Consider the following 26,055-nt stretch of genomic DNA (forward strand, 5'->3'; position numbering starts at 1 on the left):
AAAATAGCTTCCAGCATGTTAGTGAAGGAATCGGCAATTAGCCTTACATGTGAAAATGGAGGGTCATAAATGTATTTCCGGTGCTGAAAAGATACTCAGTTTAAACCAAAATATGTTTCAGAACTAGTTAAGAAAAGAGCAATTTAACAGTCAACAAGGTAGCCAAAGCCCCTTGGCTCATTCCTCACTTACTCATAAACTCTTCAACTGTGAGGATGGAAGAAACGTTAGGGCTCATCTGCTCCAGCCTGTGGCTGGTGCTTCTCACTGCACTTCATAGGGCATAACCCTCAACATCCCAGGCCAGTTCGAGTCCTTGGTTGCCCAGGCACTGGGGAACCACAGCAGTCACAGATATAGCTCGCTACTTCCCCTGACAGCTAAGTTAGTTTTGAGTAATTCTGAAAGTTAGAAGTTTCCTATTTTTAACTTTGAGCCCTATCTTAGCCTGTACAGCCTCACACAAAAATGAAATGTAAATAAATAAGCAGAATAAAATTAAAAATTCTCATCTCATCTGTTTGTTCTACAAAGTCATTTAACAAACCTGGCCTGAGGTCCACCATAGCCTCTCCAGACACAAAGGTAACAAAACTGTCAGAAGCACATCAATGAAACAACAGAGCAACACAATGATAAATTATCCAGCTTTCTTTCTTTTACAAACATTTATTGAAGGCCTATTATTTATCACATATTGTGCTATACATAGGGAATAAAATGGTCAGTAATACAGAGTTGACCCCTGCCTTCACGGGGTTTAGAGACCAGAGGGAAGGACAAACAGGCAATTACAACAGAGAATGCTAACAGTAATCTACTATGGTGCCTTCTGACACACATATCTGCAATTTTGTACCCAAGTCTGCTCTTCCACAATCAAAACAAACATTTAGACGCAAAGTTACTCAAGGAAACAGGAAAACAAAGCACTTTAGTAGGGGTGATTATAAATTTCGTATTAAATATATTCTTATAAAACAAATATATGTATGTATATGCATGACTGAGACATTGTGCTATACACCAGAAATTGACACATTGTAACTGACTGTACTTCAGTAAAAAATATATATATATTCTTTTACACATTGGTTGCTTTGTCAATATTAACATTCTGATGGTTTGAAAATACACAACTCTTCTAGAACTCTGGAGGCAGGTTACCAGATTTTTTTCAGAACAGAGAACTAAAAAATACAAACATATCACTATTCCTGATTTGTGTTTCTAGAGTCCTAATAGAATTAATCCTGTGTATGCTGGTATTACTTCTGAAAAGTCTTTGAGAAGACAAGAGAAATATGGATAATTTTCCAAACTAAAGTTCCAAGATAAAGTTGTATGTGCTTTAAGTAAAGATATACAAGGAGGTATACACATTTTCATCTGGAAGAAGATGACATACTGTCAAATGGTTCCATTTACAGCAGAGTTAGTACTACCAGGGCAGAGAGACCTGCAAAGCACAACTGGAACCAAAATACTGGCATCCTTCCCACTAACAGAGGAAGCTGGGAATTTCACAGAGGTGGCATCAAAGTCCTGAGTGATAAAGAATTATCAGGATGGAAGAAAGTATCCAGGTAGTAGTTGGATGCACTTCATTTCTATAAGAAATAAGCTTCCTAGAACAGCAGACCAGCATCTCTCAAATGATACAAAAAATTATCTGAACCAATAAAGTAATGATGACAACCTACTATCTAGATGAAGAATCCTCCAGGCAAGGAGGAATTCAAGGGATCCAGGAGAAAAGTCCTCCCAGAAGACAGGGTTTAGGTGAAGCTGCACATTTTCCTTTACAAAGGCTGATACTAATCAGCTTTAAACAACTGAGGAGGAAACGTGTCCGCTGTTTAGCAGGAAAGAGCTAAACGATAGCAATCAGTTGGAACAACAGAGTAATGACGAAAAGTCAACTTGGCAAGGGTACTTCATTTGAAGTTGACAAAGCTCTCCTTCCAACTTGGGGCACTAGAAAGGGAAGGAGAAACTACATTTCTGTCTTGAATAAAGGGATCCTGGCTAAGAAGGTGAGTAGCCTCATTTGGAAGGAAACCTAAGTTTCAAGCCAATTCTTCTCTGAAAATTTCAACAGGAGCCAATGCAGTACATTGAACTAACACTTGTGATGCTTATAGACTGGGATTCACCAGAAAAATCTACCCAAATGTGCCTTCAGTTACCAATACGTCTTTGTGAAACAGGCTTGACAAAGAGTCTACATCATTTTACAATTAGAAACTGTGTGAGCTTAAGTTTCAGACTGTATGAGACTAATTTTCCCTCTCAGTAGAATGAAGCTAGTAATATCCACCTTATAGGATTTTTGAAAGGTAAAGTATGTCACATTTTTAGCACAAGGCTGGCATGTCGTCAAAAAAAAAAAAACCACACACACACAAAATGTATTAATCATACCATCTTTCTGAACAGCAGTACTGCAGGCCTGTGACCTGCAAAAAGAGAGCCTTCAGCAGTCTGGCTTCTCTCAGATAGCCTCCTCCTCTAAACATGCCCCCCGGGGACCGCCTTCTCACGCATGACCTATCTGTGCATCTCAAGATACCCCGAAGCCTTCTTTTCTTTCCATATTAGGTGTTGGGGATCCTCAAGGTAATTAGAGAAAGAGAAGGCACTAGGGAAGATGATTTAACTGTGAGTAAAACTTGCACGGTGAACACAATAAAACAAATAACTCAAATCCTTGCAAAAGTCATTTCAGCAGAAGAGTATTCAAAAGGCAGGGGGAAGAAACTCATGCTGTGTACTGTTCCTTTTATTCAAGGGCTGAGTGGTGAAGCCCCCTAAGACTTCCAGATTATTTTCCTTTTTTTTTTCCTGCGTAGTCTTTAGTTGTTCACATTCCAACATGGTGGTTGCTGCTTTCCAGGGACATGTTCAGGAGGGCAGCTGCCTTGGAGGTAGGTTACCAGGTCTCCTCTGCATTTTACATGCACACAAAGACTCCAGAAGGGGCCGCAGCTGCTAGAGGCCTCTGCTAGCTGTTAGAGGTAGGTAGGTCCACTGCGGCATGCTGCTCTCTGCCTCTTAGCCCCAAAGTCTGCTTTTGGCTGTGGTTTTAAAAGAGCCCCTCAACAGATGCTCTATTTAATAACTAAAAGACAATAAAAACTAGAGTTACAAGCCAACAAGGATCATACTGTCTCTTAAAAATAGTTAATCATATTAATTTCTTTAAGTATATATTAAAAAAAAAAACCCAGTACTTAGTATTTGAGATGCTGGCATTTTTTTTTCAATACTATTTAAGACATTCACAAAAAGCTGCCATTCTCAAAAGCTGAATGCTTAAGCAACACGTATTGCGCATGCAGCCAACATGATCAAGAAGCACATGCAGATGCATTTTAAACTAAATGCTACTGTACAAAACTAATATAGTTTTGAAATGTACTTAAGGAACAGGCTAATCTAGCAACCTAGACACGTTAACATGCATACCTTACAAATTCTAAATGTAGGCTTAATGCTACTTTGGTCGATACTTCCAGGTACAAGGCTATTTATTCTCATTTATAGAGCAAATACCAGGGTCTGTCTTTTCTACTGGTAGAGGTGTCTCCTTAATTAGGAAGAAAAGTGAGAGTTTTAAGACAGAATTTTGTTAACTGCATATTGAGAATAATTTTTGAGGGAAAATAATTGGTGAATTTATTTTGAAAAAATTTCCTATTATATCTCCATCCTCAGCTACAACCATGCAGTAGATTAAAGAGTCTGAAATATCCTGAAAAGAAACTAATGCAATCTACACTTATTCAACTGCCAGAAATAAAATCAGAAAAAAACAGCCTATTAAGTTGCAGCTCTAATTTTCACTTTGATCTGTGGTTAGCAGTTGCCTAACACCTTTAAAACTTAACAAGATGAAATGATATAACTTATGAGAAGTTCCTTCCTGGCAGATGTGCGGACCACTGGTGGTCCATTGAACAATTTGAAAAATGCTGATGTAGGATCAGGCTATGGTGCTTTCAGCACTTGTCCCAAGTTCCTTTTTTCATATCTCACTTCCTTACTTAAGAGCTAAGTAAAAGAGGAAGGGAAAGGGGAAAAATTGTTATGTGAAATGCAAGGGAGGTTACGTACATCCCTATCGACTTTACTCTCTAATCACCCACTTTTCCATCAAAATTTTAGACATCTAAATTTATGGCTCCAGTGAGAGCAATGATTTAAACATCTATCCTGAGAGAGTGGGGAAAGATCCCTTCTCCCTGGTCAACAGTCTGTTCTGAGAAGGAACCAGTTTAAACAAAGATAGATGATGGCTTATTGGGATGAGTGACAGGTATGTTAATTTCTCTGGAAGAGCCACGTTCTCTACTGGAAGACAGAACTAAAATGCCATGGCCTCACATGGCTCCCTCTCGAGTCTTTTTGGGAAAAGAATGAGCTACCTCTGGCAGCATAGCTACTTCAAGGATGTGAACTGAACTTGAGGCCAAACTTCCCTGAGCTGGGCCTCTATCTTTTCAGGTTCATGCATGGGAGAGCTAACTGGACATGTGCAAGCAGAACATGCTCAAGGGAAAGGAGTCCAGGCAGGGAGGAACAGCAAATACGCAGGCTTAAGCAAGAAATCTACAAGAAAACCATAATCTTTCCATCCTCCTCTCCCTCAGGAATAAACAAACATAATTTGCATAAACCACCAGGGAGGAGGGATGCTTGCTTTTAATGAGAAAGTTAAAGAGATTTCAATGGAGCTCACCCAGTTTGTTCCTCAGATGTGGCAAATCATATATCCCCACAGTTCCCAGCTGCATGAAAAACTGACTGATAAAATCAGTGACATCCTATGAAGAGTTTACAATGGAAAACTGAGTCATTACGCTGCGATGAAGCATCATCAAGAAAGAAAACAAATAGCAAGGCATGCGGTAAGTGCTCAACTTCAGATTCTTTTCCTCACTTTAAACACTTTAAAAGGAAACATCAAGTTATTAAAAAAAAAAACAAACAGAAAGACAAAAATCCTCATCTTGGTGTACTGAATCTATATTAAAACAAGTAAATCTATCCCCATAACAGATATTCTATATGTTAAATTGTTACATCTTTAAAATGAGCCCAGAAGGCACAGTGGAAAAACGGTACAAGATTCCCAGATCCTTTTTGTAGAAACACATGATTGACATTTCTGGCTGTTGGGACAAATTTGAAGTTTACAAGTCGCTAGCACACAAAATGGGCAAATAAATCTTCTGTTATGGACTTCCCAACATACTGTTCTTGTTCTGAGTACCAACTTGCTCTAACACTCACTCATGGTAGTGCTCTGTTAAGACTGGTAGGTTCCAAACAAGAACTCAGTTAGAAATCAGTGAAGTCTGCTTGACAATCACCAAATAAATTTTCAGCCATAATGAGTCTGGTTTCCCTTCTATGCATCTTCTTCAACCCTCGAGTAGCTTAGTCTTCAAAATAAAACCCGAGTTCATTCTCTACTGCTGCCTTTTACAGCCTCAGAGAAAGTGAAATGAGAAACAATGAAAAGTTAGAAAGCCTATTCAACTTGAGGGTATTGTTCCGGAGCTGGGTTTGTTTCATCCCACTTCCTTCCTTGGCAATCTGGTGGCGGATGGGGTAGAGGAGTTTTGTACATGCTCATGATAAAAAAAAAAAAAAAGAACAATACATAAGAAACATAAAGAAAAAAATAACCATCTACCCATCCATCACTTAAAGTTAGCCATAATTAGACATCTTTTATATTGCTTTGTTACTTTGTGTGTTTTTATATAAGAGGTTGGCTGTTTTTCATCTGCAGGTAATTTTAAAGGGTGCAAATTTGCTGGAGTGTGCCAATTATAACCAAACAGTATTGCTATTAAAACTCGATAGTCTTAGAAAATGGCCTGCAGATAGTACTGTCTTTTACCTTGGACTGCACATTGTTTCAAAGGAAAATTGAATTTGAATGTCTCTAAGAAAGTCCATCCTGAGATAGGTCGAATTACTCCTTACTGTTTCACATGAAGTTGATTCAAATGCTTATTAGGTATCTGCCTGGGTGAGCTGTAAACTCATTTGAGTTTGTAACCCTCATGAAGTATTCTGATAACTGAATGTCTGCAGGAAGTTGAGTAGAAAAAAAGTGCCTCTTAAAAATATAAACCTAACTCAACCTATGCAAAAACTTTCAGTGTCAAGATTTCCTTCCAAACTTTTGTCTAGGTTGAAGTCATATGTACAAAAAAAAAAAAAAAAAAGACAGATCATCCCCACTCCACTGTCAATTTCTTATGCAATTAAAACCAAGGGAAAAACAGATTTAGGAACCTGAAATCATGGAAAATTCTGTTGTTTTCCAGGTGAGGCCTGAATAAGGAGAATCAAGCGAGTTCCTGGCACTGAGAGTGGTTATTACAATGGCTTCAAGTTGGAAGGCAGGGGGAATGCTGTGGAGGCTGTCTGATCTGTTGAGCTGCAGGCTGATCTGGGGGAACAGAAGGTGGAGCAGGAGCCTATTAGAAAACCTTGCATGTTTCACCTGCTCAGCAAACTCTAGCAAGGAACAACCCTAAGAAACAATCTCAAGAAAGCATATCTGAAGAGGGCAAAAGGAAACAAGTGGTAGGGTAGGGTATGAGTCATGGGAGAGATACGGAACTCCAATTGATAAGCAGAATAACAACGGAGGGTCTAAATGGCAAAAGCTTGTCGCATATTTCTGCAATAGCAGTAGGTCCAGTAAATTATGTTGAAGTTTACATGAGACACTTACACGTGAATAGTAAATACTGCTTACGGTTTGATAGTTTTTCTTTTTTAAAAATAAGTCAATTTTCATTTAAAAGATACTTTCTAAATCTGTAGGGAAAAAAAATCTCACATGTTTTGTTCATTAAATACTTGCACTTTCTTGAGTTACACGCCCAAGATGTTTTCCCCAGCACCGCTGTAGGAAATATCTTGACACTTAACATAAAAATCTTGCCAGATTTTACCACAAGTGTCACACCAAAAGTGCTTGACTGTCCTATTACACAAAGTCAACTCCACTGTATCATTTTTCTTAAATTTGTTAAACTCGGCTGCTCCCCACTACTTTTTCAGTTGGACTTGCTAAAAGAACATGGCATTTTACCACTCTGCAAAACATGTATAGCTGAAACTACTTGATTACTTTAAGAAAATTTTAAAACCTCAGATGGACACTTTTAAAAATATATTGAAAACAGTAGCAGAAGAACACTCTTCCTACTTTTATTCCTAAGGAGAGAATAATGTCCAGAAGCATATGATTAGGTAGGATTCTACCCTTGAACAGGGTACAGATGGACCTGTCCTACTTATGGCTGAGAACATTTATAACTTTATTTGGCTTTAGAGAGTGGTTTTCTATTGACCTGCAACTAATGTTCTGAGGCTATGGATAAAAACCGAATCTGCTTACACTGTGGCTTTTAAAGAGAAATAGAGCTGACCCTTGAACAAATGAACAACTCAGGGTTTGGGGCACTGACCCTCTAAGTAATTGAAAACCCATCTATAATTTATAGTTAACTCTCCATATGCAGGGTTCCACATCTGAGGAACCAACCAACTGTGGATCCACATCTATGGATTCAACCAACTTTGGATTGTGTAGTACTGAACTATTTACAACTGAAAAGAAAATCTATGAGTGGGTCTGTGCAGTTCAAATCTTGAGTTGTTCAAGGGTCAACTTACACAAAGAAGCGTCCCAATTCCTCCGTCAGTCACCAATTGTTCCCTCTGTCCCCACCATCTCTGGACTTCTATTTAAGCTAGGAGCAGACAAACATGATGGAAAAATATTAACAGAGAGGAACTGCCCTTGCCTATTTCTGATTATGTCTCAGGTAATTAACAGTGATGTTAGAAGTTTCACCACCCATTTCTCCAATTCTACAGAAGTGAAGAATGAAACATCTTCTAGCCAAATGGGTAAAACTATTTACTCAGCCATTTATATACTGTGCCCTAACTTATACTTAAGTAATTTATCCAACCTATTTCTCAACTGAATTCTACTTCATTTTCACTTTCTAAACAAATATCGATTAAGTACCTATTTTGTATCAAGCAAAAGAAGAAGGGAGAGGAGAGAAAAAAGGAAGGGAGAAAGGAAGGCTGAGGGAGGACAAGAGGGTACATAATAACAACTATTCTTGAATATCTCTTCCCCTGAGCATAAATTCCATAAGCAGTCAATAACAGAGCACCTACAAGGGGTCTGCAAAGCCCTACGCTCATCAATGTGCAGACCAAGAATGACATTCAGATGGAACCACATTTACCTACAATTTAAAAAATCATATAGATACTGTCATGATTTTTAAAAATACATGGTATCCAGGGGTGATAATAAAAAATGTTTAATAACTGGTCAAGCATGGGCTTCAACTAATAAAATGAACTGCTGGTCCCTCAACAGCCAGAAGAGATAGACTGATTCCCACTGGTTGAATATCAGACCAGCCAATCCAGACGAGGGGAGACAACTTTGTCCTGTCTCTTTTTTCATATTAAAACGGGTTCTCATAGTGAAAAAAAAAAGTATTGGGAGATAATATTCTAAGAAATTTCGTTGGCTCAAATGCTAACACCATATCCTAGTTAGTGATTAAGTCACAACCCACGAGAAATCACATCCATTGAGAAATCACAATAAATTTAGAAGTTAGTCTTTTCTTGGTGCTTCATCTTTCATCATCTTTAACACACCCAGTCCTCTGCCTTCCCACAAAATCTCTATAATTCGCCAACTCTTACCAGATGTTTTAAAGGCTACAGATCCTATCCCATTAAAAAGTCTATGTTTGTTTATTTATACTCTATTTATAATTAGGAACAACTAGTCTCCAGCTTGTGGATTCAGCTTAGTTAAACCATGTAATATTCTGCTAACAGGAAAAGTTCCAACTTCAGAAGGACTTCTGGGAAGGACACCTCGGATAGATTGCCGTGTGTGCCCAACTACTTTATCCTAGACTGTGCCTGCAATTGGAAGCAATGTGTTAGACTACAAGAGTGGATAACAGCTCTTCCCTGGTGAGAGGAGGAAACACGTTGGGCTGGCTGGGCTACTTTTACTTTAGCCCAAGGAGTAACTCTATGCTATCTCTCTATCTTAGTTTAGTCAAACAAGTTATTTACATGAATGGATTTAGCACATTACAGTACTTCAGTGAGTCATTCAGGTCAATTTCACACAGCTAAGAAGCATGCTAATACTATAACATATATATATATTTTTTAACCTCAAGAAAAAAAATTTATAAAATCCCAATCTTTCCTACAGATTCAGTATAAAGTCAAATGACTAAGGCAACATTTTAGAAATAAAGTTGTAGTAATAAAGAAAATAAATTAAAAATTGAGTCATACTTAACAAATTTAAACACAGACTGATTGTACACACTCAAATGTAGATCAGGTATGTGGTTTTTTTTTAAACCTACCAAAGTCATAATTTTAAATAAAGTGGCAAAATTACACCACCTATTTTCTCTTGGGAAAAATGGTATCCATTCTGGTCATCTTCTTAATCTAAAATTAAAATACTTTTCTTTATTAGAAAAGGCTTCAGATATCACATCAGTGAAAATTTGAATGCATATTCCAACAAAACTAACCTTAAAAAAGGCAAACCACTTGTAGTCATTCAATACAATCTCAAAGCCTTGATTGTAAATGATGGTGAAATGGCCAGAATTCCCAAAGTCATCATATGCTGTATCCAACTTCTTAAGGTGCACCACTACTTTTTTTTCCGGTGGTCCTAGGAAAAAAAAATGCATAACAAAGGAAAATTATTTGGACTTCAATGGGAGCAAAAGTCTCCTCTGTAAGTTCCACTATTCTTAAGCTGGTTTCCTTTCGTGCTACCCAACTTGGGCAGACCTGGCTTGTGAAGATATTGGAGTCCTCGTTTTGTTGCCTCCCTCCGTGTAATCTCACAGGGGTCTCAGGCAAGATGTGAAGCGAAGTCTCAAAAGATATGTCAAGTAGCTCAGCAGGCAGAGAGACTCCAAAAAGTACAGCCACTATACCTTCCCACAGCAAACACTGGAGAAGTTTTTCTACTGAAAAGGAGAAATGGAGGATGTTGAAAATGACAGGCAAAAATGGACAGAGCGCAAAATGGTAGTCAAAAAGTGGACTAGAAAAACAAAAAGACCTACTATCAATTCATAAGAACAAAGCGGGGGAGGGGTATAGCTAAGTGGTACAGAGTACTTAGCTTGCATGAGGTCCTGGGTTCAATCTCTAGTACCTCCATCAAAATAAATAAATAAATAGTTTAATAACCACCTCCCCCCAAAAAACAAAGGAAATGATCTCTTCAGAGAAGAAAAGGAGTATCTTTCTCCTAAATGGCTCTACAGTTCAGAACCTCAGAATCCGAATCCTTCGAAAGTATTCCGCAAAACTTGAGGTTTCTATCCTAGAGATAGCTAACTTGTGCTGATAGGAACTAAACTTTTAACCTTCAGAAAATGGGGACTCAGATCTGTGGGTATCTTCAATGTTTAGATTAAGGTCCAAAGTGTGGACCTTATAGGCAAAGGCTGCCTGAAAAAGGTTCTGTTGTGTCCATCTGGAGGTTTCCACATTTTGGACAATGTTTCCCTGTTTTAGATTAATGCTCTGAAATAGGAGATTCCATGTGATTATAATGCCCAGGACTCTGGAATGCCACATAGTTATCTGGAGTTGGACAGCTGAAGACGTCTATTTTAGTAACAAACGACCTGGCAATCTCTGTTCTGTTAATAAGCAAATAGCAGTTGAGTGCTTCACTCATTCTGCACAAGCCACAGGGTGATAGGGTTTGGGCAGAACAAGAATGACTCTCCTGACCTGAGATTGTGTGTTTTTTCTTCTCCCTTCACAAAATTCTTTGTCTTTGGGATAACCATGTTACCTGAGGGCATATGGAATGTCCCAGGGTGTTCAGACACTAGATATTTATTGAGAGCTTTCCATGAGCTAGGCACAGCTTTTGGCGCTGACCTTTTCAAAATATAACTACTGACTAAAAAGTTATTACAAAAAAAAAAAAACCCACTTTTATATACTATCTCCCTGCAATACATGAAACTGTGGGGTGGTACCAGAAGTTTCTTAGACTAGCAGCATCAACACATGTCCAAATCAAAATCGCTGGGCATACGGACTCTTTCCCACAACCTAACAAGAGAGGAAAACTTTAACTGCTATATTCTCGACAGTCTTGGAGCTCATTTTTCACTGGCACAATAAAAAACTGAAGATTGGACGGGGAGATAATAAGATTACTCGGTCTCAACTCTCTTCCAAACCAAACAAAGCAAACAACAACAACAACAACCAAAAAAAAAACCCACAAAAGTCAAGGAGTAATAAAGTTCTTGCAAAGAGTCTTGAGGCCCCGGGAATAACCCAGGCCATGTGAAGTTAGAAGTTCTCAGCAGCTCCACTTTGACCTCGCTGCCCTGGAGCGGGAGAGGGCACCGAGGGATCCAAGTCCAGCCAGGACGTCCCAGCCAGCGCCTAGGGGGGTCGTTGCAGGAAGAAGGGCTGAGGGACCAAAGGGAAGGCACCCCAGACAGGCAAGGGAAGGGAGCGGGTCCCAGAGGGCAGGCGGCTTACCCATAACCGTGCAGTTGACGTCGCGCTGGGAACCGCTAGAGCCCACCTGGAAGACCCAGGTGCCCAGCAGGTCAGGGTAGGTGCAGTTGGCAGGAGTATCGCAGTGCACGGTGCCCGCACCGCAGAGGAGCACGAGGAGGGCGGCGAGCAGCGAGTGCGGCCGGGAACCCATGCCGGCAGGGCCCGGACGAGAGGCGGGGGAGGGTCAAGAGCCGGAGCTCAGCCGGGAGGGACACAAGCCACCGCAGCCGCGCGCGCGCGCCTTAAAATAGTCAGAGGGGCCGGAAACCCGAGACCCGGAGAGGGCGGGGTCCCGGGGCGGCGCGGGGCTGAGCTCCCGGGAGTGGCTCCGCCCCTCAGGTGGGGGCCCGGGAGCGCGCGCCCCTCACCTGGCGGCAGCCGGACCGCTGCCCCGAGAGCCCAGCGCCGGGTTCAATTAATTACCAATGTCTCCCGAAAGGACTGAAGAGCCACAGCTGGTCCGCGCGCGCCCAAACTGCTCTCCTATAGAAGTAACGGAGAGAGAGAGACAGAACCAAAGGTCAGAGAGGGACTGAGACCAAGAGAAGGGAGGTGGGGGAGGGGAGGGGGGGTGGGGGTGAGGAGGACAGAAGATGAGGAGAAGGTTCAGAGAGGGAGCGAGCTAACGAGTATTTTCTTTTACTTGCTTGTCTTCCGCACTTAGTCCTCACCGACTTGGTTAACCTTTTTTTTCTTAGAACGGTTTTCCGTGTGACCCTCAGCCACCCCAAGTGTTTGAGAACTGCTCTTTCGTTTTCCAAAACTTTCACTCCCTTTTTTTTTGTTGTTGGGTTTTGTCGGTTTCCTGTTGTTGTTTGCCTGTTATCCACAGGAAGATTCTGCTGTAGTGCAAACTTTAAGTTTTTGTGAATTAGGGATCCCCCCCCCCTTGCTAACCTTATGGGATTTATTTGCGCACGCGCGCGGATACATCCAAGCTAAAGCTCTTGTTTTACAGCTGAAAAGCGGGAGGCCCAGAGAGAGGAAGTAACTTGCCAGGGTGAGGAAGGGAGCTGGTGGGAGAAAGCTGATCTTATGAGCAGGTTCCAGGGTGCCAGTCTGATCGCCAGGAATTATTAGGTAGCACTATATCCAGGTACCTCCTTGCTCAGTTTAAATATCACCCTTTTCTGTGACAGCTCCCCTGGTCTTCCTGGCTGTTGGAAGTTGGGGCTCCTTTCGTGCACAGAGCCTTTTAGACATCAGGCTCTGTGCAGCATGAAGGACAAGTCATGAACAGGACAGACTTTGCTATGTCCCTGGCCTCTAGGGCATTTTTGCCCTCATCACACTGGTTACAAATAAATACTTGTATGTTCACTTTTTCCGCCAGATTATAAGCATTCAAAGGGAGCAAGTCCACATTATTCACCTTTGTCTCCCTAGATTCTGGCTTGAAAACACTCAGTAAGTGTCCTGGGTTGTTAAAAATAAATGCACTTAATAACCTTAGCTTGGTTTCAAGGCCTGAAAGCCAGTTTCCATTTGGCAGAAGGAGTTGCCCTTGAGAGCTCAGAAGTGAAAATGCTCTCTAATGTAGTCACAGACCGCAAAGGCAAGGGTAGGGCCAACACCCTACTTCTGGGTTTTGTTGCCCTTAGGATGAAAAGCTGACGGCATATAATTAGGCTAACACTTACATTTAAAGATACACTGACAGAGTAACATTGTGTTCCTAATCTCTGGGAGAGTGTGTCATTGGTTGTAAAACATTAAAATTTTTACTAGATCATCAATGTTGAAGTATTGAACAGTCAAGTTGGATATTTCTTTAATGGTGTAATCAAAGTAGCACACTTGATTGTGAAGAAATTTGAAAACATATCTTTATTCAATGACCAAATAGAAAAGAATCTTGGAGACCTCTTAATCTAATGGATTCATTTTACTATTGGGAAGTGAAGACCCAGAGATAATAACTTGATGAATGCCACATTGCCAGTTACTGAGATTAGGGACTAAATCTCAGGTACCTTGAATTTTAATTTGGTTTATTTCCACTCATCTAATAATTCCCAAACTACTCTCCCTCAATATAAAATGTTAGCCCTCTTTCCATTAGCAGGGAGAAAAATTAATTAGTGATTCTGAAATTGATCAGACCCCAAATTTTATTTTTATAACAAATATAGACATTTTACTATTTTGAAATGAAATTCATGTATGAGCTACTTACACACTTACAAAGAAAAAGAAAATACCAAATAATACAAAGGGCAAATAAAAAGATATTTCAAAAAATAAAATAAAAATGGGGGGAAAAAATCCCCTCGTGGATCAAACCGTGAAGAAATAAGAAAAAGAAGGTATAAATATTGAGAAAAAAGAAATTTTAAATAAAGCTCTAATACAAACACAAATATTTCGTTATCTAAAATGCTCAGGTATGAATGTACTGAAAAATAGAATGAGACATTCAGATACTTGCACTTTCTGTCTCTGTGTAAAATTGTAGAATCACAATAAAATTGCCAGGTACCCTTTTTTTGGAGAACAGAAATTATTTCAGTGAGTTATGACTCAAATACCTCTTAATCTAATGGATTCATTTTACTATTGGGAAATGGAGATCCAGAGATAATAATAGCTTGATGAATATCACAGTTGCCTTATCAGATGGTCATTTAAATATCATACCTCCGTTGTTAATGCTAGACAGCTTTTGGTTAAGTTCCAAGCAGCACAAAGTACATTCCTGTTGATTTATCTGGAAGTAGCACTCCTGAAGTTTGGTATATCTTAAAATGATATGAAATGAAAGTTCATATGCAAGCCAGAGTTTGGTGCGAGGCTCAGATCGTTAAAGTAGGTTTATAGAGAAGCAGCATTGCTTAGCAGTAGTTCTCAACCTGTGGTCCTAGGACCAACAGGACTGGCATGGAATTCCTGGCCTCTACCCCATACCTATTGAATCAGAAAATGTCTGGGTAAGTCCCAGCAATCCGTGTTTTAACAATTCCCTTCAGGGGGATCTTAACACAGCTACAGTTTGAGAATCACTGGCTTAGAGATGAACAACAAAGGCTTGAGTCACACTGCCTGAATTTGAGGCATGGCTCTGCCATGATCTTGAGGAAGTTATTTTACTTCTTTTTGTGCCTTGGTTTTCTGATCTGTGACATGTGTATAATTGTACCCCCGTGACTACTTGGTCTGGTTTTGAGAAGACTAAATGGGTTAATACAGAGTCTGTAGAGAACTGACTACATTTATTATTGTGTATATTTCTATTAGAAAACCATCCTTAGTAATTAGACAGCAGGTTCCAAATCCTGTTCTCCATTGTAATCCTAGCACCCTGAATAATTTCTGGCACACAATAAGTTCTCATGTATTTGTTGAATGAAGGAATAGTATGATAGACATAAATATATCTACGATTCATGGATTTGGCAAAGGGCATCAGGGTTTCCATATTTCCTACCTTGTGAATAAGTTTGAAAGCCGCTGTTCTGGAATGCATATCAAAACAAAAAGGATCATAGAAATAGAGAAAAAACTTGGCATATCACTGTAGAATGCTCTTTGGTTTTATATATATTTTGTCATTGGTAACAACCATAATAATTTCACTTATTTAGGACTTTATATTTTACCAAGGTAATTCACATATATTGTCTCATTTAATTATTACACAATTGCATGAGAAACATACTACCTAATTTCTGTTTTATTGGAGACAAAGCTGAGGTTCAGAGAATTGATTAGGGAGTAATGCCCGTGGAAGAGAAAGTGGAGAGAGAAGAGGAATAGGACGGGAAAACCTGACTGCAGCGCAGTTCTGATCTCTGAAAAGAAAGGAGGAGTATCAGAGAGAAAGAGACTCAGGAATACATCTCTGAGAGTGTCAGCCAGCCCAGGAGAGGACTCTGGTGCAATGACACCCATACAGGAGCTTTTCGGGCCCCGCAGTCTGGGACTGGCACTTCATCGTTGGCCTTGGCTGAGGTGGTTCCTGAAGTCACGACAGCGGGAGTCTGTCAGCAAACTGCACTCCTAGGACAGGCTCTCTCTTGAACAGAAATGGGAGCAGTGCACCTCCACAGTGGCTAAGTGGGATGCTTCGGTCTGAAATAAGACCTTGATCCACAGGTGTAAAAAGAAGGCTGGACCGTTTGTTCAGGTCCTCTGATGTCCCAAGTAGCATACTCTGTTCCTGTCCTTCTCATCTCCTAGGCAGATGCCAAAGCTCTCTCTTCTGTGACCTCATGTTCCTGTGTTCATTGTCATAGTTTAATTGATGGCCTTTTCCACTGGAGTCCGGTGCTCCTTGACAGCATGTCTATATTATTTTTGTACCTCAAAGCTTTCATCAGAGCTGGCCAATATTTACTCACTCATCCTCTCAATAAAATTTATGACAGAAAGACAGGAAGGCAGGAAGATAAACAGGAAGACAGGCAGAAGGAGTAAGTACTTAGTTTTCTGTACATGAAAATTCAGCTGATGAGAGCTTACCCTTCTCGGAAAGATCAGAGGGTTACTTAGTAACGCTGCCTGGGTTGGCTGGTTGCACTCTGCCAATATTTCTCAAATTTTTTATCCTTAGGACCACTTTGCATTCTTAAAGATTATGGGGACTCCAAAGAGCTTTAGTTCATATGGCTTATACCTGGAAATATTTACTCTATTAGAAATTAAAAGTAAAAAAATATTAAGTATTGACTTATCCATTTAATAATGAAAATAAAATGAAAGCAACACTTCTAAAAAATATATAGCTATATTTTCAAAACAAGGAAAAATTAGTGAGAAGAGTAACATTGTTTTACAGTTTTGCAAACTGTCTATGCCTGGCTTACTGGATGAGTGCTGACTTATCTGCTTCTGTACTCCATCAGTCTTATATGTTGTTTTGGTTGGGGAATATGATGAAAATCCAGCATTATAAAGATATGTAATTGAAAAAGAAAGAACCTGTGAATCCCAGAAGGAGTCTCATGGGTCCCTTGGCTCCTTAGACCACATTCTGAGAACCTCTTCACTAGAATAATTTTGCAATCTGAGATTCTCTCACTGTCAACCATTTGAAAACTGTGTGCCTTTGGTCACAAGGTGAATAGGGACAAGCAGAGATTGTTGTTATATGGCCACAAACAGAATTCCAAGAATTGAAAAACCACTCAAGCACATTCCCTTCTGATTGTGAGTCACGAATATCATTTTTGTATATAAGGGTTGGGAATATTCTAGGTTACTTTAGTTAGGATACAGAAATAGAGAGAGGACATCCTTGAATTTGATGGACTGTGAGCTGATGAAGTTAGAAAAATAACAGTTACACTTTCTGTTTGAATAGCTTATCATCATTTGCACAGTACATTCATATATTTCAATGTGATGCTCATCACCCAGATAGTATCACTCCCATTTTACAGATAGGAAAACTGAGGCTCAGAAAAGATAAGTGGCTTTTCTGTGGTCAAACTGCTAGTGAGTATAGATCTGATAACCAATGAAAGACTTCTGGTTTTAAGTTAGAGTGTTAGAATGGAATCATCTGCTTCTTGATAGAGTCAGATATAAAATTAAGAGGAAGACAGTTTCCACAGAAGATGCATGCTGAGGCAGCTGTGGAACTGGGAATTACTGAGACAGTCTCTATTTGATCCCGCTCTCACTTCTCTGTTTCCTTCTGTTAAATAAACCACATTTTTGAAATGAAAAATTTGCAGAAGCGTCTTCTTTTCCTGACTCACCACACAGCAAGAGCCAAGAAACGATGACTGTCTCCACTTTGTTCCTTTCCACCCACACCACTCTTGTCCAATAAGCGATCGTTTCTCACTGGCCAGTGAAAATTACCTTCTCATTTCATCTACTTTTTCTTGAATTTAGTGTCAATACCAGGATCCTAAATGTCATCCTTGACTCTTCCTTCCCCCGCGACCCCCCATCTGCCCAATTATCACACTGAGTCTACGCTCACCACCATAATTTTTTACTTAAATGTTAACCACCTCAAGGTACTCCCAATATTGACAAGCGGAATACTTCTCAGTAGGTTACGTTTGTGTCATCTTTGAGTAAAATTCTACAAGACCCTGCATGATCTGCCCGACCTATCCCTTCCTCCCTCCCGTTGCTCCCTTGCCGTCTCTTGATCCTCAAACACTATTTCCTTCCGTTTCCATTCCTTTGCACTTAGCTAGCCTCTCTGCCTGAAATAATTTGCCTAGTTCTTCACATGATTGCTCATTCTCACTGTGTGAAATTCTCACTGATAAGTATTTTGCCTCCTCGGGAAGGCCTCCTCTGGCCATGCTGTCTGAAGTGGCCCTCTCCTCTCCATCTATTCATTTTATTACTCTGTTTATTTCTATATAACAATTTTAAATGCCTATAATTATTGCCCCTTCTTGTTTATTATGTATCTGCTCCACTGGAACCTAACCTCCATGACTTTTGGGCCTTGTCTGTCTTGTTCACCACTGTATCACCAGGACGCCGTAGGTGCTCAATAAATATTAAATGTTGATTGAACTTACTCTCCAACGTTAAGAATCAAGTTTATTGGAAGCAGATTTTTAGGGGGCAAACCCGTTGTGTCACCAGGTGATGAATTCTGTACTTCTCATGGCATACAGCTCACTTACAGAGATATTCAATTAGTATAAAGGACCAGCTTGCAAGCCCCAGCAACATCTGGAATTTTAAGTTAATGTGCCTGTGTGGTTGAGTTTGGAAGTTGTAGAAGTTGACCCAGAACTACTTCGTAAATGTTTGACTTGCTATCAGGAAGTCAAGTTAGAAACTCATGTTGGACAACAGGAAGGCTAGACCGTGCCTTTGCATTTTATTTTCAGAGTATTGCAGTTGAGTTTGACTTCCCTTCTTTCCATAGGTCATTGCTGAAAGGGAAACACGAAATCAAACGAGGTAAATTCTAAAATAGCAAACTATAGATTCTTGGCATGAAGAGAGCAAAACATGGTGACTAATTTAAAGGTCAAGACTATCAGTTTCTCCAAGTTGAGAAAATCCATTCCTTTTCCAAGAATCAGATTACTTACCCAGGTAATGGCATGGGAACATATAAAATATTTCATTTTAATTAGTTGAAAATAAGGACATTATATATTATTACTTATTATTTAAGTTGACAGGATCAAGCTGATTAATGGGTTTCTCTTGTTTTTAAAACAACATTTAGTATCCTTATGATTTAAAAATAAGTAAACACTGGTTTCTTCTGTACAGCACAGGAACTATATTCAATATCTTCTAGTAACCTGTAATGAAAAAGAATCTGAAAAGGAGTATATGTATGTGTATGTATGACTGAAACATTATGCCGTACACCAGAAATTGACACAACATTGTAAACTTCCTATACTTCAATAAAAAAAGGAAAAAAAGAAACAGATAGATAGTTAAATACATAAATAGATAACTTTAGTTCAGATACAATTAAGGAAACAGAACTCTGAGGAAAAAGTCCTCAAATATCATTTTCACTTGTTCCAACTCCTTTATTTTCTCACTTCCACTTAACTATATTTATGTTTTTATTATATGATGATACCATAAAATTCAATAAGACACTAAGTATCTTTTGCCATTGTGCTACAGATTTTTTTTACCCTACCTCCCCTTTTCTTTCCTATCCACACCCTGCCAAGCAAGGCAACCTGTGTTCACTCCCTGGTGTGTATCTTTCCAAATGTTTTACTAAACTCACCCAGCCATTTGCAAACATGTTTAAGAAGCAGGGCACATAACAAGGACACAGGTTCTAGATCTGGAATGCCACGGTCTGAATCCTGGCACCTGTGTGACCTTAGAAATGCTATTTGTCTTCTCTGACTCTGTTTCCTCATTAGTAAAACTGAGTTAATAACAGTACCTACCTCAGAAGGTTGTTAGTGAAGTTTTGACCCAGTTAATATGTGAAATGCTTAGAGTGATGCTGCCACAGTGTAAGGACTACAGACGTGCTCCGTGTGTGTGGACTTTGGGGTTTATTGTCACGAAGTGGGAACATACTCTGTACATTTCTCCTCAACCTGATTTTCATTCTTTCTTTCAGTCCCCTCAGCCTGATTTCATTCCTAATATAATTCTTTCATTCTTAAAAATACATTGCAATGCTTCCTTTACATCAAGAAATTGAATTCATTTAAGGAAAAGAGCTGCATGGTACTGCTAAAAAGAAAAACACAGGTCCAAAATAGCATCACTAGTGTTAAAAGCCCATGATACCAAGCCTAGATTTAATACCTAACCTAATTGCAGTTTTGAACTTCCCCAAAAATGTAATCTTAATCAACCTGTTTGGAATTTTCTGGTTAGCAGTAATGAGGTAATCTATCATATGGGCCCTCTCCATCCTCCTTTCCAGAGGGAGAAGAGGCAATCTGCAAAATCCTTGCCAGTGCCTTCTCTCCCTGCAAAAAGTAGAGGTCTTGGCCCCAAAAAACCCTTCCCTTTCTTTTGCAAATGACTTCCTTCTCCCAACCTCCTTGCTATAAATTTATAGCCTTCCATTTTGTACCACTCCCAAGAGCCCTCTTCTGTTTACTAGATGGGAAGCTGCCAGATTCATGCATCCTTGAATAAAGCCAATTAGATCGTCAAATTTACTTGACTGAATTTTGTTTTTTTTAAATGGTACTCAGGGCATGTAACAAATCTATTTAACTATTCCTAAATGGGCGTTTGGGTTGTTTCCAGGTATGTTAACATTATTTTTTACCATTGCAAACAATATTGCAGTAAGAATTTTTGAATATCTATCCTTCCTACAGCTCCTTTTATTTCTATAGAAAAGTGACAGAAACTCATTGCTGGGTCAAAGAGATACTGCAAGATTAAGTGTCCAGAATGGCCCTAGCAAATAGCACTTCTGCCAGCCAAGTCAAAGACCGCCCTGTTCCCACCCCGGCCCCCCAGTCCTGTAAGCTCCCTGCAGACTTCCTTTTTGCCCTGACTGGTTTTAAATCTTTTAAATTGTTGTAAACTTAAATACTTTAAGTCATTTAAAATTGGTTGAAAGATCTAAATAATCTAAACTTTGTATCTGTGAAGCATCTAAGGTCTATTTTTGCACATGGTATCGTCGTATAGGTCTTCTTATTTAGGCAATAGTACCAATAAACCTTATTTTCTCTCTAAACACCAAATTTGAATATATTCAGTTCTTAAAAATCCTGGAGTATTTTCCTTTTTTTACTGATTGACTTTAAAAAGCAAGTTCGCTTCCTATTCTTTTTCACGTTTTTCTCAGCTCCTCTCAGACATTTCTCCCACTCCATATGAATTTTATCGTTTTGTTTGTTTTACATTTTTTAAATCACTTTCAAAATTGTATGCTTTTTATACAGAAAAGTGTAGGGTGGGAGGAGGGCTGTGTCCCATGTCTTGGTGGAGTCCCTGGGACACACTCTGCCAAGTGTGAGTCCTTGGCTTCATGCAGGAAAGAATTCAAGAGCGAGCCACAGTTAAGTAAAAGTAGATTGACTCAGAGAGCCACATACTCCATAGACAGAGTGCAGGCAGTCTCAGAAGGCACGAGAAAGAGTAGATGCGCGCTCCATAGAAAAAGTTTGGGCCATCTCGGAAGGCGAGCGAGTGAGACACCAGGAGGCATGGAGGTTGGTGTTCAGTTTCAAGTAAAAGCGGTTACACACCCCATGGACTGAGTGTGGTCCGTCTCACTCAGAAGGGAGAGAGGTCATGAGGGGTGGAAGTTGTTAGTTTTTATGGGCTCGGTTATTTCACATGCTAATGAGAAGGAGGATTATTCTAGCTGCTTTGAAGGAAGGGCTGGGATTCCTAGAAATTGGGCTCCCATCCAGTTTTTGACATTTTATGATCAGCCTCGGAACTTTGGCTTCTACTTCCAGGACCACATGCCAACCAAATGGGTGTCCTATTTCTTGGATTCAGGGCAAAGATCCCAGCTCTTTGGGAAACTGATCAGAAACCTGGAGTTGAAAGTCCTGAAGTCCTCTAGAGAACAGAGGGCTACCTGAACCTGCAGCCTGGCTGCTCCTGATGGTCATTACTACAAGGATCGCTTCCTCTTTTGTGGTTCTATGACACAGGTTGAGTGGCATCTTGAACTTGCTGGTTCCGTTATACCATTATACCACAATGTGGCACATGCTGAGAGCTGCTTTAAAAAATAAATTTCTCATATCAACTCACCATTTGCATATCCTTATAAAAGGATACAGACCTATTACCACAATTTGAACTTTTTAGTTGCTTTGAACCTGAATAAATAGGAATAAATGGGAGTTATTGTCCCATGTTTGGATTTCTTTATTGATTTTTCTTTGAAAAACTTAGGTTGTAGGCAGCAGACCTGCTGCACAATTGCAAGAGCTAATGAAAAAAGCTCATCTGCACATGATTCAAATGACATGTCTCAAAGTCAAAAAGAAAGTATAATCTCATTTCCTGTATAGTGTTAAGTTCAATGTTAAGTTCCAGCTCCCTAGAAAATCAGGAAAACAATTGTTTTTTCTATGGTTGTAATTCCTGATTTGAATCCGTTGATGGTGAAATAATTAATTCAGAGGTATTATGATATATCGCTACAGAGAAAATAATACAGAGAAATCTCTATGATTACCTCTAACTGAGATCTCAGTTTGCATGAAGATATGCTATTTTTAATGATAAAAATATTCAAAAATTTCCCAAAGCATTGATTATATTCGAAAAAGTATCTGCTAGAAGCCAGGAAAGCTGGGTTGTAATTATATCTGTGCCACTAACTTACTTAGTGATCCTGAGATCAATTCAAATTGTCCCTGTGATTCTTCCCTTGAAACCTCACTAGATTATCATGAATTTTGAAAAAGATTAATTGATTCAGGAAGCATTTATTAATTGTTTACTGTGTCAAGCTCTGTTCTGGCACCAGGATTCAGTGAAGAACATGTCAAATGAGATTACTGCTTTCCTGGAGTTTAAATTCAAGCCAGGAATAAAAGTATTACCCAGTTACATGTGGATAAGTATCACAAAGCAAAGTATCAATGGTAATGGTAATGCATGGCAGTTTGGGAGTCAGGGAAGAATTCTCTGAGAAAATAACATGTAAGCTGAGATAGTTGTATATGTCAACAGCATTCTGTGTAGAAGGAAAAATGTATAGAAAGGCTGGAAGAATTTAAGGAAGTGTGGGAAGTTCAGAATAGCTATCTTGATGAGTGATGGGGAAGAAGTGAAAGATAAATGGTTATGAAAACACATTGTGACATGGTGAGTGGGAACATACATTGGTTCAAACTTTTTGGAAAGTATTTTGGTAACATGAAACAAGAATCTCAAAAAACAGTAAAAGCCTTTGACTCCATGATCTCATGTCTAGATATCTGTCCTACTAAAATCATACAAAATACAGAAAAAATTTAAGAACAAAGATATTAAAGTGTACCTGTAACAAGAAAATCAGGAAGAAATTACAGAGATGAGCAATAATAAAGTGTGTGCAAATTAGGAAATATATACAGCTAATGAAAGTATGTTTATAAAGAGTTTATAATAATATGAAAAAATATTATAATTTATTTTATAATACTGAAGAAAAGAAGCAGGGGTGGGCCCAGGTAAATATTGCTCACACACCATGCATCTGGGTCACAACTGAGGAGCTCTCAGATGAGGATATCCTGACCTTACATAGGGGTTACTGGCAAGTCAGCCTCCTCTCTCCTCCAAAGAAAGGTATTATCTTTATTATCTGGAATGTCTCCCGGAAGAAGAGGGAATCAGCTCATCTCTACTCTCCTGGTCAGCAAACAAATCTGTTCTTTGACCTGTAGGCAGACACTGTTGCTAGCTTCCAAAGCTTTTTGCTATGGGAACAATCTTGGAAATTTGATCACAAGATGTGTAGAAATGCCATGGAGAATTATCTCCCCAAAGCCCTTATTTTTATTATTTTTACCATTTTAACTGATAATAATTCTTAATGTTGTTTGAGCGAGGATTATTATAACAAGCACATAATATTCATAGCTGGGTGAAAAATAGAAAGTTGGCTACATGGTGACCCACGTTTTCCTCCCCATCAGTGTTAGCCAATCTAGGGAAGTTTCTGCCACTAAAGTAGCTGTTAACAACTTCTCTGAGCTCCAGTTTCTGTTAACTGACAGTTCAAGACTAGTTGGCTGTCTAATCTCTAGTATACTTTAAATTCTATCATGTTATTATTCCGTATGTATGTGGGGAGGGGCAACATCCGTACCTTAGTGAATAAAAACAAATTCAAATCATTTTATTTGAAGGAATTTGTCCAGTTATAATCTCAATAGTATGTCATTAAGTTAGTCAAGTCAAGTGATCTAGTACATTATCTGTGCGCAGAAAGACCTCTAGAAACAGATTTTAAAATAAAATTCAAGTGCTTTTTTTCTGTGCATATATTAATTCCACAGACTATTTCTGTAATGTAAACAGAGCTGTGATTTTAGAGAGAGAGATTAAGTTAACAAGATGTGATAAATAAACATGACTGTAAACTGAAACATACAAGAACAGGCAAGGAAACAAGAAAGCTGGAAAATGTGCAGCTTATTCTTTTCTCCATTCAGACCCAAGTATGATTTTCTATTTGTAAGATGTTATATAAAGGATATGGTTTCATTGTTCTCTTATGGAAAGAACACTCGCATAGACTAAGTAACTCTGTCATCTGCTTACTAGGGGCATTATCTTGGGGAATTTCTCTGAGGTTTAGATATTTAAAAAGTTTTTACCACAAAGAGCTGCTATCAGGATCACATGTGATGATGTAGATGAAAGAGCTTTGTAAACGGTAACATAGAAATATAAAGGCTTACTACTATTAAATTGGGTGGTAATGGCGCAAATACACTCTCTGATAAGGGATGTGTGAAGAGAGAGAGAGGCTGACTTTGGTGTACCTTGGGCAAAGGGTGAAAACAGGCAAAGTGGTTTTGAAGTTCCTGTTTTGTTTGTAAAATGTTTCTATATGACAACAGGGTTTAGCTTCTTGGTAGCAGTTTTATCACTGATGTCTGAAATTTCACTTGCATGATTAATTCCAACCTCCCCCCCTCCCCGTTGTTATCAACTATACTTAATTTTTCCTTCTTCTCGCAACTGCTTTATAATGTACCTGCTCCACTACAGAGTTTATTTAATTCATCTATTTGTCTGTATCTCTGAGCAGGCACCTGGGGGCGGGCCTGAGGTGGAGCAGGGGCTGCAACTGGTACTGCAGGGCTTGGACCCGGCTTCAGTAAAGGGCCATTAAATTGAGTTGCCCCCGGTTAATATGCAAACACTTCTGAGAACCACAGCAAAATATGCCTAAAGCATGACCTCTCCACTAATAAAATGTAAAAATCACTTACAATTTCACCGTTGTCTAAGGTAATTTTTCCTACAGCACCCTTCATGATGCTAGAAGAGGTGGGAACGGGGTTCAGATCTGAGCAGAGCTCAGGGAGCACGTAACAGCAGGAAAGCCCTCAGGTTCCTGAGAGCTGGGCGGGAGGAAAGGGGAAATGGAGCAAAATAAACAACATCTGCCTTCCTCATATTTCTTCCAAGAATTTGATCTCTCCACCTTCAACAAACTCATGTTCTTTAAAAAAACAAAAAACAAACAAAACCCAGAAAAATGAAGAACTGTATTTCCAGAATTTCCAAATACAGATCATACGAAGTTATTTTGGGGTGTAGGGAACAAAATGCATTTATATATATAAATAGGTAATATGTCTCCTATGCATATGCATGGCTTTTTTCATACATATATATTAATAGGTCCTGTTGTGATTAAGAAGATATAAATTTATGTGAGGCAATTTACAGAAATATTTAGTCAAAACACGTGTTCTTTAGCAACTAACTCTAAAGGTAGGGCTAGTAAGATGGAGTGAAATGGAGATGGTCAAGGACATTTAAAAATGTATTGAAAGTGGTTATATTATGTTTGAAGAGATGGAATGACCTACTACATACCATCTTTGAGAAGCAGCTTTTGGTATTCTCTGCCCCGGAGTCAGGAAAAGCAGATTTCAGACCAAATTAACTACTATCTAGCTGGCATTCTGGGGGCAAATTGCTCTATTTCACTGGGCCTACCTTGACTTAATGGTTCTGTGTTAGTCGACGGTGGCTTAGAATGATCAGGAAAGAAAGAGAATTCTGTAATCATCAAAGTTTCTGAATTAGATTTAGGAATTATAATTCCCTGTGTAAAGACTTACCAAAATTCCAGCCATTTGAAAATTGGTTATTTGAATTTCAGCACAAATAGGATAGTACCTGCTAATTCAGATATTTTGCATTAATTTTTAAAAGAGGCAAGCCTCCTAAAAACCTGAAATAGTTATAACAATGTACATTTACCACCTTGCAAGATAGTCCGCAGCCTGTAAGTAGTGGTAAGCATTCAAACCAAGTCAGTGTCCA

The 26,055-nt window shown here is 39.2% G+C and overlaps 1 protein-coding gene and 1 long non-coding RNA gene across 23 annotated transcripts in view; one reads left to right on the forward strand and one right to left on the reverse strand.

Moving 5' to 3' along the window:
- Positions 1-11,915, reverse strand: part of CTSC (cathepsin C) — a 36,083-nt gene extending 24,168 nt beyond the window's left edge. The window contains exons 1-4 of one of the 2 annotated variants that reach the window (XM_010990620.3): positions 11,635-11,903; positions 9,636-9,781; positions 4,742-4,826; positions 650-3,121 (exon numbers count right to left, since the gene is read on the reverse strand). In XM_010990620.3, coding sequence (XP_010988922.1) covers positions 3,111-3,121; positions 4,742-4,826; positions 9,636-9,781; positions 11,635-11,806 — 414 coding nt within the window. In that variant the 5' untranslated portion in view covers positions 11,807-11,903 and the 3' untranslated portion in view covers positions 650-3,110. Of the gene's footprint in view, positions 1-649; positions 3,122-4,741; positions 4,827-9,635; positions 9,782-11,634 lie in introns of those variants that run through there. The other variant, XM_031460523.2, reaches the window with a different exon arrangement.
- A 54-nt stretch (positions 11,916-11,969) lies between these two features.
- The window catches only part of LOC105098005 (uncharacterized), a 230,439-nt gene continuing 216,353 nt past the window's right edge, over positions 11,970-26,055 (forward strand). For 12 of the 21 annotated variants that reach the window (XR_010383459.1, XR_010383451.1, XR_010383452.1 and 9 more), the window contains exons 1-2: positions 11,973-12,175; positions 18,500-18,534. This is a non-coding gene — a long non-coding RNA (uncharacterized LOC105098005). Of the gene's footprint in view, positions 12,176-18,499; positions 18,535-26,055 lie in introns of all 21 variants that reach the window. The other 9 variants (XR_010383464.1, XR_010383461.1, XR_004139342.2 and 6 more) reach the window with 4 other exon arrangements.

The sequence above is a fragment of the Camelus dromedarius genome, chromosome 12 (assembly GCF_036321535.1).
Source record: "Camelus dromedarius isolate mCamDro1 chromosome 12, mCamDro1.pat, whole genome shotgun sequence".
In the NCBI taxonomy this organism is placed as follows: Eukaryota; Metazoa; Chordata; class Mammalia; order Artiodactyla; family Camelidae; genus Camelus; species Camelus dromedarius.